A 13535-nucleotide genomic window follows, 5' to 3' on the forward strand; every position below is an offset into this window, starting at 1 on the left:
ACGCGTTCGCCGCGGAAGAAGGAGGCGGCTGGCCAGTTTTTTTCTCCGTTGTAACCAGAAACGAATCACGTCCTCCGAAGGACGCGCGAGAGGCGACGTGCTGGATATACAAATATACCTGCAAGTCGAACGGCGACACGCGATACCCAGGGCTGGTGGGTTACTTACCGTGTGCCGGAGAATTATTGCGCAATCGGGGCCCCAGATAGAAACCGTGCCTCCATCCGGGGCTGATACGGCGAACCTGGCCGATAAGGCACTCAAGTTCATTAACTATCGTTCAGGAGGACATGGGGACGGGGATTGTTGAGGCCGTTTCATGGATCGCGGGGCACGAGACAAGACGGATCCTCTGGCAATCGAGACACAGCGATATCCTTATAGTCCTCGCGCCAGGACTAGTGTTTACGAGGATTCGGTTGTGAGTGACGCCACCCTGGGTCCGGCGCGCAATCGTTCTTCGGTCTGATGAGCCGGTATACGATCGTTAATGAAAACGTATTGCTGATCGGGAAATACCTATTCGCAGGTATCTGTCCGCTCGACGCCGTCGAGTCGGCGGCGTCTCGACGATTTCTCTGTCTACGAGATTTCGCGAAATTAAAGCCGCTGAATTATAACCGGGAAATTGTCGGTGCTTGAGCCGCCGTAATCTGAGTCGATTATCGAATTGTTAGAGTCTGTTAGAACGTGGAATCATTTATTGTGATATAAATATATGTAATCAGATAATCGCCATTAAAATATAGAGTTTAACCTCTTAACTTGAAGCCCGAGAATACTCGGGTATTATACACACTTTTACAAAATAATTAAGTTAAGAGGTTAATGTACACGACCACTTCCAATAGTACAATTCAATCGGTTCTGTCGGAATGCTTGTGTAAAAGAATATTTTCAAGCATTCTTTTTCGCACAATGCAGGTATCGAGAATCCTATTAATAGGATTCCAGTAGTCAAAGCATCAATCACTGCTGGACCTCTGGCAAGTTTTACTGTTCGGCTTCTTTTCTAAATACAGTATCCACCAATAGCGATTACTGTTGTCCCGGTATTGTGCAATTGAACATTTTACCGCCGCGGATTTTTACAGTATCATTTTATAGTGGTGTAATTTGGTAGAATTCCACTGTTTATTATGGCCATTAAATTGCTTGGTAATTGTTGAGCATGCTGGTGAGGTTTCTGCATCGATTTCCTCGAATATCAGCGAATATCAGCCACCGTGGTTTCAAACATTATAGATTTAAACCTTTGCGGTCGAATGCCTCCATACAAGCGGCATCATACTCTTACTTATTAGGTCGAACGCCGCCATACAACCGGCATCATACTCTTACTTGTTAGGTCGAATGCCGCCTCCAAGGCGGCAAAAATATTTTCGTCACGTATGTCAGTGTTAAATATATTTTCTGTACAGCTGTTTATGAAATTTAAATTGTAGTGACACTAACAAGCATTTGCAAATCAGCACACAACATACATTATATTAACCGTTATTTTTTCGCTCCCCCTGGCACATTGATCGCATGGTATCAGTGCATGCAGCACAATCGAGAACAAAAGCCAAACCATATTATTATTCTCTAAAACAATAAAATAATTTCATTGAATACAATATTTTAGACACAATGTGTAGTGTCATTTTAATCAGAAAAATGTCACAAGTAAGTTCGTGAAATTCCCACGGAAAAATAATGAAAAATTGTTCAAGATCTTTGCAGGCATTACCGATAATTTCGGTAATGCAAATCTATTTCGGGCCGCCACAGTTCTTATATGGATGCCATAAACTTCTTGCCGGCCATCCATATAAGAACTGCGGCGTTGCCACCGTCTCCCGGTGTTGACAATAGCTCAGCTGTTCGAGCTCGACGCCGGGACCGGGTGAACGACCACAGACGTAAACTGTCTGTTAACGTGTATTTGCAATTACTGTACAATACAGAGGCGAGTGTTAGTATACAGAAATTTTGTTGGGGTCATGATAGACTCTCGTACACTATAAGGATCAATATTTTCTTTATGTATCACGAGTTTTATCATTGCATTTGTCTGTATCGTTAATGGCAGCATTTTTCACGCTTGATTTGTTTAAAATAATCATTTTTGTCAGGGTTAGTATTTAAGCATTTGGTCATTGGCGTTTGCCGGTGAAGCGACTTAGTGATGCGGTCAGCTATCTATTAGCAAACAAAATGTCTCCTGTCGACCTGTTGTCAGGTCTCCTATCCTATCCTATCCTCTATCGTATCCTATCCTCTATCCTATCCAATCCTATATCCTATACTCTATTCTATCCTATCCTCTGTCCTATCCTCTATCCTATCCTATCCTCTATCAAATCCGAATCCTCTATCCTATCCTATCCTCTATCCTATCCTATCCTATATCGTATCCTCTATCCTATCCTATCCTCTATCCTATCCGATCCTCTATCCTATCCTATCCTCCATAATATCGTATCCTCTATCATATCCTATCCTCTTTCCTATAATATCATCTATCCTATCCTATTCTCTATCATATCCTATTCTCAATCCTATCCTATCCTCGATCCTATCCTATCCTCTATAATATCGTTTCCTCTATAGTATCGTATCCTCTGTCCTATCCTTGCTCTATCCTATAATATCATATATCCTATCCTATTCTCTATCCTTTCCTATCCTATCCTCCATCTTATCCTATCCTCTATCTTATCTAATCCTATATCCTATACTCTATCCTGTCCTATCTTCTATCGTCTCCTGTCCTCTATCCTATCCTAACCTCTATCCTATCCTATCCTCTATCCTATCCTATCCTCTCTCCTACCCAAACCCCTATCCTATCCTCTATCCTCTATCCTATAATATCATCTATCCTATCCTATTCTCTTTCCTATCCTATCCTCTATCCTGTCCTATTATCTATCCTATAATTTGTCCTGTCGTCCACCCAAAGAGGAGCGTGGAGCCATCGTCAGAAACTAAAAAATAAATAAAAGCTGAATTTATTTTCAAATAAAATCTCTCACCGAAGCCGTCGACGTAGCTCGGTAACGTTTCCTATAAACGCACAAAGATCCACGGTCTATCGGATAAGTCTCTGGCCCTACGAGTCCATAAATGTCGGTAATAGAACCGCCCCCGATAATGAAGGAGAAGAGTGCATTCCAATCTGTTCGCCGTGCTTTATTTTCACGGATTCGAATAAGCGTGTGCAGCGCAGGTTGCGCGACGAGGTTTGCGCGCCGACGGTACCCGTTCGGTCCGATCCCGGCAGGCGAATGATTTTTCTGGTAATCAATTGCGTCCACGCATCCACGCGAAATATCAATTCATAGGTTGGTCGTTGCAGGTGCCGATAGGGATCCTCCTCATTGGACCGGTTCGCCTGCGTGCAGGATAGAGGATCGACTCTGGTAGCTGGGGAGCAAGATAGCGACAAGAATCGTGGGGGGGGGGGGGGGGGGGAGGGCGAAGGCAGGCCGTGTACACGTGTTTGATGAAGAGGGCTGATTTAATCGGGGAGGCACCTTTATTTTAATCACCGTCACTTTACCCGCCCGTTGATTTTATGACTACTTATGCAGATTACTCGCTGTCAGACCTCGACGGCGCGTCTCGGTGTCCAGATATCTCCGGCGTGTTAGGCAGCCGTAAAACTCCGAGGCACCGGAGATCCGCGATCGTAATGCTGAAATCAGTGCTCCTCCGTTCAGACGTTTCGGCACCCGAAGGCAGGCCGGCCAAACTGCCAACGCAACTGCCGCGCGCCACTTATGCCATGCCGACGCGCGCTCTTATGCGGAACTCGATCTGCGAATAGGTGGAAATAATAAAGGCCGGATAGAAGTTTCGCGCAGCACCGTGCGCCGCACTAACGGCAGCCTCGGGCGGCTTCCTTGTCGCCGGCTCGAATCAAACGCTGACATTTTTATGATAGTCCGACCCCGGGTACCGTGGGTGGTGGCGCCGAGCCAGCCCCCGGACAAGACAGCCACCCGAGAGAGACCATCCTCCTCGAATCGCCTGCAATCACGCCGTTCGTCTAGAATTGTCTAGACGTCGTGACTGGGTCCACGCTACCATGGTGTACCGACATTTTTCGAATACTGTTACTCGCGGTAACGGGCTACGTACTCTGCCGTGCAAAAGCACCCCGCCACATGGTTTCTTCAATTTTTCTTCTGAAAGAAAAATCTCGAGAAATTCTGCATCAATGTCATACACAGGGAGTTGACAAAGGTATCCAAGACTTTTCAAACTCGATTTGTGTCGTTTACGAACATTGAACAATTTTTTAATATTGGACCGAACGACTTGAGTACCTTTTTGGGACCTTAGAAGGATTGCTTTACTAGGTAATGTGCAAAGTAAATTTTTTGCCTAGTACATTCATCCTTTAACAGCTCAACAAAAGAAAGAATTGGAATGTTTAATTTAATTCTTCTGTAAAATTTGTCCAAACGACCTAAGTACTTTTTGGGACCTTAGAAGGATTACTTTACTAGGTAATGTGCAAAATAAACTTTTTGCCTAGTACATTCATGCTTTTAACATCCCCCAAAAAATTAGGCCGTTTGGTCAAATTTAAAAAAATGTATTAATCTTTAAAAAATAAGTGGACATGTCTCCGTAGAATGTAGTTTCCCTTCATTGCAATGCAGAGAGATCATGACGTGCTTCTGAATAAAACTTTTTTGTTTACGTTGTACCAAGACATTTTCGCTTACGATATCAAATGTTCATAAATGATAAAAATCGATTTTACGTCGAAAGAATTTACGTCGAAAGAGTTCTAGGACATAAGGTGATCGCAAACTTACATTAGACATAATATACTTCAGTTCGAATGGCTGAAACTTATTTAAAAATGGATTGTCTCCTCAAACTAGTTCTAAGAAAATTATATCGAACAGCTTGTTGCACTTCGTATAGTGAAACGCACTTTAGGGGGAGATGATGCGTTAGGATCGAGCAGTGATATGTCTTAAAAACTGGAAAAGGTGCAGTATTATTAATAGCTTAGTAGTATTAGCAGGTGGTCTAGAGAAAGTGTTTTTCAATTTCTTTGCACTCTGGTTGCAAATCCGAAGGCTGCTGTCGGCTACAAACGGAAAATCGCGACGGAAGTGTTTTTACATAAATTGAGGCGGCGAAGTGAAATTAGTTTCTCTCCTTTTGGACTTTTAGTCACCGCGGACAACTCGGTCCGCTATTTATTGGTAATTAGAGGTTTCCTGGAGGGGTTACCCGAGCCGTATAAAGCTTACGGTAACAAGACAAATTTGAGATAATGCGTCAATTATTAAAATGAAGCTAATAGTCCAATTTCCTGGGAACTTGGGAGAAGCCTTGGTACAGCACTGTTCAGATAATGTCGTTTCATGCGTATAAAACGGAGTACGCACGTGGGCGGGACAGGTTGTGCATGTGTTCATTACAGGCGATGCGTTGCCATCATTAATATCGAGAACGATACCTTATACAGCGACTTTATACGCGATAGGCACGCTCGGTACACACGTATTAAACGCAAATTTAAAGCCGAATCAATTGAATTGATGCTGTGAACGCGGGTCAGGTCGCCGTTGCTACGAACGATCTATCCATCCTGAAATTATCCCACTCGAGCTCATGATTCAGTGCGAGCATTTTTTCTCACCGCATCCTATGGCTGAAAGAGGACTCGGTTCTTGTGGAGACAGAGATTCATACGTACTTTACATAAAAACATTTTAAATATATTTTTTATTGGTCCATTCTGTTCATTTTTATTCCGAGGCATTGTAACATGAAAGTGGACGATCACATTATTAAAGCTACAGTACGAAAAATTTATTAAATGTGATCCTTTGCCCTGTGTTGTATTAAACTATTTTATCCTGAGTGTGAATTTGCAAAAAGGTATACTTGCTCTGCGACAGGGTGAATTCGGAGTGCGAGGACCTGCGTGGAAACCTGCGCCGATTTGACAGTGTGCTCCACATTGATCCACCGATCTGCCGAATGACCCAGAACTCGGTGCCATAACCGATTTTTCAACGGATCGGTGAAACCGTGTAGGTCGCGGCGCGCAGGCACAATCGCGCGAGGAAGAGTACGGTGCAGCGGTAAGACAGGTCCGGTGAGTGCTCCGGGGGGGAAAGTATCGTTGCATTTTGATCGCGGAAGATCGTTACTCCCGATCGAGGCTCGCTCGCCACTCGAAACATACATACGTAGTACAACGTACATACGAACCGGAACACGTATGCGGCCGTGTGGACGCGCGTACCAACATATGTACGTCGGCTCAAAGTTAATCTGGATTAACCGGTCTTGAATTTTCTGTGCGAGGGGGGAGAGAGGGCGGTGGCACCGACGTGCAACGGTTGGCCAACTCGAGGGCCAGGGGCCACGGGGGACAAAGGGGGAGGACAGGGTGGGAGTGGACAAAAATCGAGATCAAAGAATTATGCCCTCTGGAGAGGCGCACCGGTTGCAGCGACTCGCGCGCCCGCGCGCAACACTCATGGCTCCGGCTGAGTCGCCGTGCTATGCCGGTGGAAATCGACGTGTATTGTAGTATGCACCGTTCTCATCCTCTCCGCCGATTCTCCGTGAGTTTCTTGTTTAGCTGGCGGAAGTAGGGGTTCGAGGGTACGTAACGATTACATTTGTTTCGTCTTATTCAGCGAAGCATGAATGGCTCGACGCGAGGACGAGATACTCCGGGCCCTCTTGCTTCGAGGATGCGTCATCGGTAGAGATGTGCGGGAACCCGAAAATATTGGGTCTGGTCGGGTCGCGTTCTTGAAAGTACAGAGTAACCTAATATGGGCAGGTTTTTTTTATCATAGATTCTACATAAATGGAAGAAAATTTTGAAATTTTGCGTTTATTGCTTCTATATTATGTACTGGTATTGTGATGTATTTCCACAAATCTTCACATTAGATTTTTGCGATCTCCTTGTATTGGGAATAATGAAGTCTCGAATATGTTTTTTTTTATTTCAGTAGTTTGTTATTCTCGTGAAAAGAATTTCAATACAAATTTTCTAGGCTCCTACACAAAAATCTTTCAGTAAATTTGATTCAATACTATTTGTAACAAATGTAATATAAGGACTAGAGTTACAGATAATAGTTAAAAAAAATCTCGCATGTATGATCAGCTTCCGTTGCTTTTAAATTCGCATAAGCTCTGCCCAACAGGAGATAAATCACAAATTCTGTTCATTGATCAAGCTGTTATAGCGGTTCTCACGTCGCTCGAGTGATACGTTCTGTCTCAGGTAATGAGCCCGGCCATTCAGGCTAATTTAACCGGCCTAATTAGGATTCGTTTCAATGCGCGTTACACTGTTGTCTGTTACACGGGCCCCTAACAACTAGTCGGAGACCAAGCGTTTGCACTGTTGATAATTCTTTCTGGACGGTGGTGCGCAGATATCGAAACAAGAATTGATTATGCAAAGTTTCACTATTGTTGGGGTCGACTTTCTCCAATGAAAGTTCTAGATATTTAACAAACTTTTATCCCACCCTTTGCTAACTCTAGCGTTTGACAATTGGTTCGTTTATCACGGTTTATTATACTATTTCTTTTGTTCTCGATTTTATTAAGAATTCCAGGATATCGGGATAAGTGTGAACCGGTACTAATCCAATTACAAAACTTCTTTATTTTTCATTATTTTTTATGGGACCTTCGCCAAATTATTCGTGGTATTTTTCTAATTAAAATGACGCTGAACACGATATAATTTGAACTGTATTTAGTGGTTGGTGTTTACACGCGCTGCCCTTTTCTACGTTCGACGCGGTCGACACGGTCACGAAAAAGTACCGTGTATCGTGTAGGTGTACACGATCTATGTCACAGCACAGACCCGAGAATTCGGCTTAGAGTAAGACTTCGCTGTAGGTACAATTCAAAATAATATAAAGGTTAAAAGAATTTTTTTTTATTGTACAGTTGTAACCTCCGATAGGAGGTTATTCTGCAGTCTGTATTACATAGATAATATACAATACTAACCTTACACTAATGTGAAGGTAATGTTTCAAAAGAATTTAGAGACGTCAACGTACTATTTTCTGAAATTATTAACGAAAAGGAGGTCTTCTTTTACTTGACCCCCGTTTCTTACAATGGATGCAGGAAATTTGTATTTTTCACGTAAAGATCTGTTCATAACATTTGCATTCTAAAATCGGACATTTCACACGCAGCAACCTAACAGCACATTTCGAAAGTTGCCGTTTGCAAGTTCATCTGTTTCCAATTGTTACTTTTAGTTCGTAGACGGTATACAGGTTTAGAAATTCATTGACGAATCGGTACGCTCTGCATGACATTGGGCGAGCGTTCATGGGATCAAGAAAAAGTGATCAGCACGTAAATTCTCCAATCGAGTGAAGCCTCGGATGAACGGAAATTAGGTGGAGCTGGCGAGGACGTTTGAACAGAGCCGACGACAAAACCAATCGAACACAGTCGTTCGGCAAATTTAATTGGTTCGATTAGAATTAGCTTGCGTGTGCGAAACCCCGCGGATCTTTTAATTTCGTCCGGTCGCTTTGAGAGCTGCCGTTTAATTTGCCGCCAACGATACTAAATCCGAGGCGAACGTCCGGTCGAACGTCTCACATTCCTCACCGAAACTATCCTTCTTACGTTTAACATTTTCTTGAGTGAGACGTGTCAAGTTCAGTAGCACACCTGTGACCGACAACAGCCGTGTTTATCGGCTAATCACATAATAACCGTGCAAATTTTCTGTGTAAAATACGGATTGTCTAATTCGTACGTTCGAAGCAGCAATTAGATAAAAATCTACTTCTTCGGACAACAATTTTGATATGTCGATAGTAGGTTAAGCAATATTCTTTAATTTGCATTTGTTCTTGCACTATTCGAAGCTGTAGGTTTTTATTATAATTGTTATCCATATGTATGTAAACGTGAAATATTATATTTGTAGATTGCTGATTTTATGCATTTATGGTAAAAATGTGTAGATGGAATTCGAAACAGTAAAAGCATTTAAAGAATTTAAAAATATAATTACGAGTTCAGGATAGAATGCGCCCAGAACGTCGCGATCTGGCATTAATTATTCATAACGACGCCTATTGAAAATTATATTATGATGGTTCGGTCGTGCGTCACTTTACCAAATTGGTGGCTCGTCTTTGACGAACTCAGCTTGCACAATTTGTGAACGGAAGCACCATTTGTGACTTCCGGACGCAGGAAACGATTCGGCTGACGATGGCATGCGCTTAGGTGGTTGAGTGTGTGTTGGTATCGTCTGACATACGTATGCTTTGTTTACAAATTTCCAATATTAATCCTCAAGTGGCGAAACTTGGGTCCAGTTGAAATTACTGGAGGGCTCAGCAGCTGCAATAATCAGTGCAAGTCCCTGATCACGAACACCGAGATAGTCTGTTAAAACTTGTAAAAAAATACTAATGCATCTCGAAAGAATTATTTGGTTCAAATATACTGGCATGAAAAAATTGGATTGTCACTGATTGGCTATTGAGTACTTCAACAATTTATAGTGGAGGATCAACGTATGTCTAAAAAAATTAGAATATTTTCAAAAGTATGTATAAAAAATTGATATGTGTGAATTTGAATGGATCTAGTCGTGGCTGTCATAAAATCATCAAAAACATCTGCTTTGCGAGGGTTAAGTATTATTGCAAGTAATATTTGTTCGAATGTTCTGGTATTGATAAACATAACAGTCTTCAATGGGGATTTTGTAAAATTTTATTAAACCACTTGTCAATTTCATACGTCGATTATGCCACTTTTCTCTTATCCTACTCTTATAATAGAGCATTAGTTTCTAAGGTTTTCTTCACACGTATGTACATCACATATTAAGATTGTTCGCCATATGGCGACTTTGCGTTTGTTTTGAAACAGTATGCACCATGTCTGAAAAAATTATATACAAAATATTACAACATTACTGTTAAGTATTTCTATTGACAAAAATCTCGAATAAGTTGTTTAGTAACAATTGCTAGGCTGTGAATCTTTACGCGTCAAATGCAAATTTGTGAAATACAGTGAAACTTGTGTTTGGAAAGAAATTAATAATATTTTTATTTTATCTTTTCTACAAGGACTCTTTTTTTGATATTATCTTTTCTAACATTATATACAAAAATAGGAACTTGCATAAAGACTCGTCCAATGATTACTATACTTTTTGTACTTACACATTCTTTGGCGTGGAATCATTGAAATACACCACCTCGTTGTCTCTGCCATTTGTCATGAATTTGTTAGAGCATTTCCGCGACGGAAATGCCTTGGGATTGAGCACGGACTCTGCATAGATCCTTGTGGATCTCTGATGGCTGCATGATTCTTTAAATAAAACGTATAGTCTTAGGTAATCGTCTTTATTTATATATACTTTATTCTTTATTTATATTATTTATTTATGTATAACGTATTTAAAACCAAAAATGCTGATTTTTTTGATGGCTGAATCGTAGCAGTTCCCAAAAAGATTACCGTATCAAGTACTTATTACGCAAAGTGTTCAACGTCCAAGACAATAATTTGCTGTACTTTGTTGCCGATGCATTTAAAAACAAAAATACTGATTTTTCTAATAGGCGAATGTGCCAGTTCCCGCAGCGTTGCAAAAAGATGATCGCATCCAGTATTTATTACGGAAAGTGTTTAACGCCCGGGGCAATAATTTTGATTTAAGAACTAATAGTGATTCTGGGGTATCTAATATTGTAATTGAGCATTTCATAGTTCTCGCGAAAAATGTAGAATATATTGTGATACTTTGAAAACCGCCGTCAAGTGGCGACCGATAATAATCTCGCGATCCGCTCAAATATCTTAAGCTAACGCTTTATGAATTACATAGATGACTGGTTGTCAAGTTGTAAGTGGCGTGCTCGGTGTTCATTAAAATTCGCTACATTTTATCCCCGAGGAAACTTGGAGTGTGTTAACGACGTGTATTATGATTTACCTCCGCCAATGATTATAGGGCATCCTGGTTGAGGACTGACTCCCTTGTTCGCATAAAAATCGACGGTTCCCGTGTCGATACCCGTACCGTAAAAGCCGCCATCCGTGTGAAGGATAACGACGACTGCTGCGTCGGTTTTCTTAATGTGGCACGTGGAAGGATAAAACAGAGGGAGCGCAGGATCTAATCCTGTGGCGAACAATTCCTCCGTGTAACAAAACTTTTTGTCGACTGCGCTACGCAGCAGACCAGTGCTCGCTTAAATTTGCAAACTTTCGGAACCGGAAGCGTTTCTCTTGGTGTCGCTCGAGCACAGTTCAACAATGTAGGACAGAGTTGCTCGACCGCCTATTAGCGGGCAAGGGCGTCCGTCGATGCCCGTGGGCACAGCTGCGGGCAAAGTTAAGGGCAAGTGACTTTTTGGAGTGGGGTTAGGCCGCAGCACAGCCGTAGCTGGCCACGTAGCTGTGACAGTGCGTGCGACAAATACATGCAGCCTCGCCGTTCTGTGTATGCAAGAAAATCTCTGCCCGTGCGTTGAAATGGGACCGAAAACGCGTGCAAAAATCAAGGTTGTACAAAGAAAGAGGTAACCTATCGTACTGACACGTAGCAAATTTAAGTGAGCACTTGGAATCAACTAGGACCATTCTTTTAATTGTGTATGCTCTTCTAGCATACGTAAAAAAAAGCGATTAAATGTTTCCCAGTTGCATTGATTAAAGTAAAACTGCTCTCCTTCTGGGTCACACTGTTGCGAAACCAATTTTCCACGTACCTGTTAGCCGGTTTAAAGTGAAGTTCAGAGACCTGGCTACGTAGGCAGCGACGTGAGCACCCAAAGAATGCCCGATTACGTGCAACCTGCTCAAATCGATAACGGCGAGCTTTAGTAGAGATTCAGCGATCGCCTTTCCAAGCATAGCCACTTGGCTGGCAACGTAAAAGTAATTAATGTTCAACGCCAGTTCACCCCAGTCGACCACGACGACGTTCACGTCTCCTCTGTCCAAATACGCTGTCAACACACGAGGGCGAACGTGAAATGATTGTTTCTACACAGGATAGAGTTATTGCACACTTTTTCAACACCAGTCACAGCACCTTTTGGCACAACTTGAGCATTCTTGGACTTTGAATCTTCTAGGAATCCGTGTATGTAAAGTATGCTGTCTCTGTCAGGGACTATGTACTCCGCAATGTTTCTGGGCTCTGCTAGACTAGTCTCCATGGACGCGTAGATGGAACTGTTACTGAGGTGAGAACAGCGTTGTCATAATGCAAATAACTCGTCAAATTCGTTTATAAACAGTCTTCTTCCTCGTAAAGAAATCCGAGGAGCTAAGAATTATAAAGAACTTTGCAAATCTACTTCATGAAGAACTCGGGAAAATACATAAATGTATAATGTTTACAATATTTTTGTTACGTTGGTAAAATGTATATTGAAGTTTGCGTAACAAATAAATGTTTTTGAAAGGCAACTTCAATGTCAAGCGTTTTATGGACTGCTCATTCTTCGTTGAAAATTGCGGCACTTGCGTTTTAAAAATTAACTGGCATTAGAGTGGACATTCAATTAAAATAATGATTCTAGCCGTGAGCAGAGAGCTGTCATTGAAATGAGAAAAACATCGTCACTTTGCCCATGCTCATTGAAACTTGCCCGTGAAGAACTCGAATAGAATGATGTCCATAAATGTGAAATATTCACTACGCTGGCTAAAAAGTATATTGAAGCATGTATGATAAATCAATTTTTCTGAAAAGCAAGGCTTTTCAACCCCTGCACTGTTCATTCAACATTGTTCAAATTATTGCATTCGCGTTTTGCGAATTGAAGTAGCACGCGATTAAGAAAACGATTCTATCTGTAATTCGAATATGTACATGAGATGTTCAGTTCACGATAGTTAAATTTAAAGAATAGAACTCATTGAAAACTTTCAGTCGATCACGAACCCTTTGTAAGCTTTTAGCAGAACGGTCTCAAAGTTGAAAGGTTTGTTTTCGAGATCACCTGTAAAATAGACCACGATGACAATGATTGTCAGTACATTTGTGTCACAGAAAATTTCGGAGAAGTTTGAACGTACATATTTCCGCGTCGACATGATCCTTGGCGATCAAGTAGAATAGTATACACAGGGAAGAGTATAATTTCGGCATCGTTGCGACACTGTGAATTGTCTGTCAGAATGTCCACTACGAATTCGTTGAATTTGAACGTAACTTGTCCATCAAGATGGTTTACTGGCGTTATGCGATAGATCGCAAGTTGTTGTCAATATATAGAAACTGCCCACTCCATCGGGCTGTTACGTAACAAGGAAGAAACGAAAAACAATATTGTAGCGACCTGAGGCAATTGTGCAAATCTGTTACGTCGTTTGTGACATAGCAATAGTATGTAGTTGCGGGCTGTAAGCGACAAGAAGATGAGAGTAATGAATAAACTGCGGGATCAATAGTGTTGGTAATGAAATCTGGGGTATATCTCTGATAGGAGTAAATTTTTCATAATTTCGTATTTTAAATG

The 13535-nt window shown here is 41.7% G+C and overlaps 1 protein-coding gene across 3 annotated transcripts; it reads right to left on the reverse strand.

The window, feature by feature from the left end:
- Positions 1–7043: 7043 nt before the first annotated feature.
- Positions 7044–13276, reverse strand: LOC143355381 (phospholipase A1). Of its 3 annotated transcripts, XR_013082496.1 has the most exons (8): positions 13093–13276; positions 12959–13016; positions 12101–12249; positions 11775–12014; positions 10997–11185; positions 10218–10368; positions 9153–9381; positions 7047–8697 (listed from the first exon to the last, which is right to left on the reverse strand). XR_013082496.1 is itself a non-coding variant. In XM_076790156.1 (7 exons), the coding sequence occupies exons 1-7, from the start codon at positions 13163–13165 to the stop codon at positions 9375–9377; spliced, it is 867 nt and encodes a 288-aa protein (XP_076646271.1). In that variant the 5' UTR covers positions 13166–13276; the 3' UTR covers positions 7044–9374. The 3 variants fall into 3 exon arrangements, 2 of the variants coding, with proteins under 2 accessions (XP_076646271.1, XP_076646270.1); XM_076790156.1 differs by having other exon boundaries at positions 7044–9381; XM_076790155.1 differs by lacking the exons at positions 7047–8697; positions 9153–9381 and adding an exon at positions 9794–9930 and having other exon boundaries at positions 13093–13275.
- Between the last annotated feature and the right edge of the window lie 259 nt (positions 13277–13535).

This window comes from Halictus rubicundus, chromosome 7 (assembly GCF_050948215.1).
Source record: "Halictus rubicundus isolate RS-2024b chromosome 7, iyHalRubi1_principal, whole genome shotgun sequence".
Taxonomy (NCBI): Eukaryota; Metazoa; Arthropoda; class Insecta; order Hymenoptera; family Halictidae; genus Halictus; species Halictus rubicundus.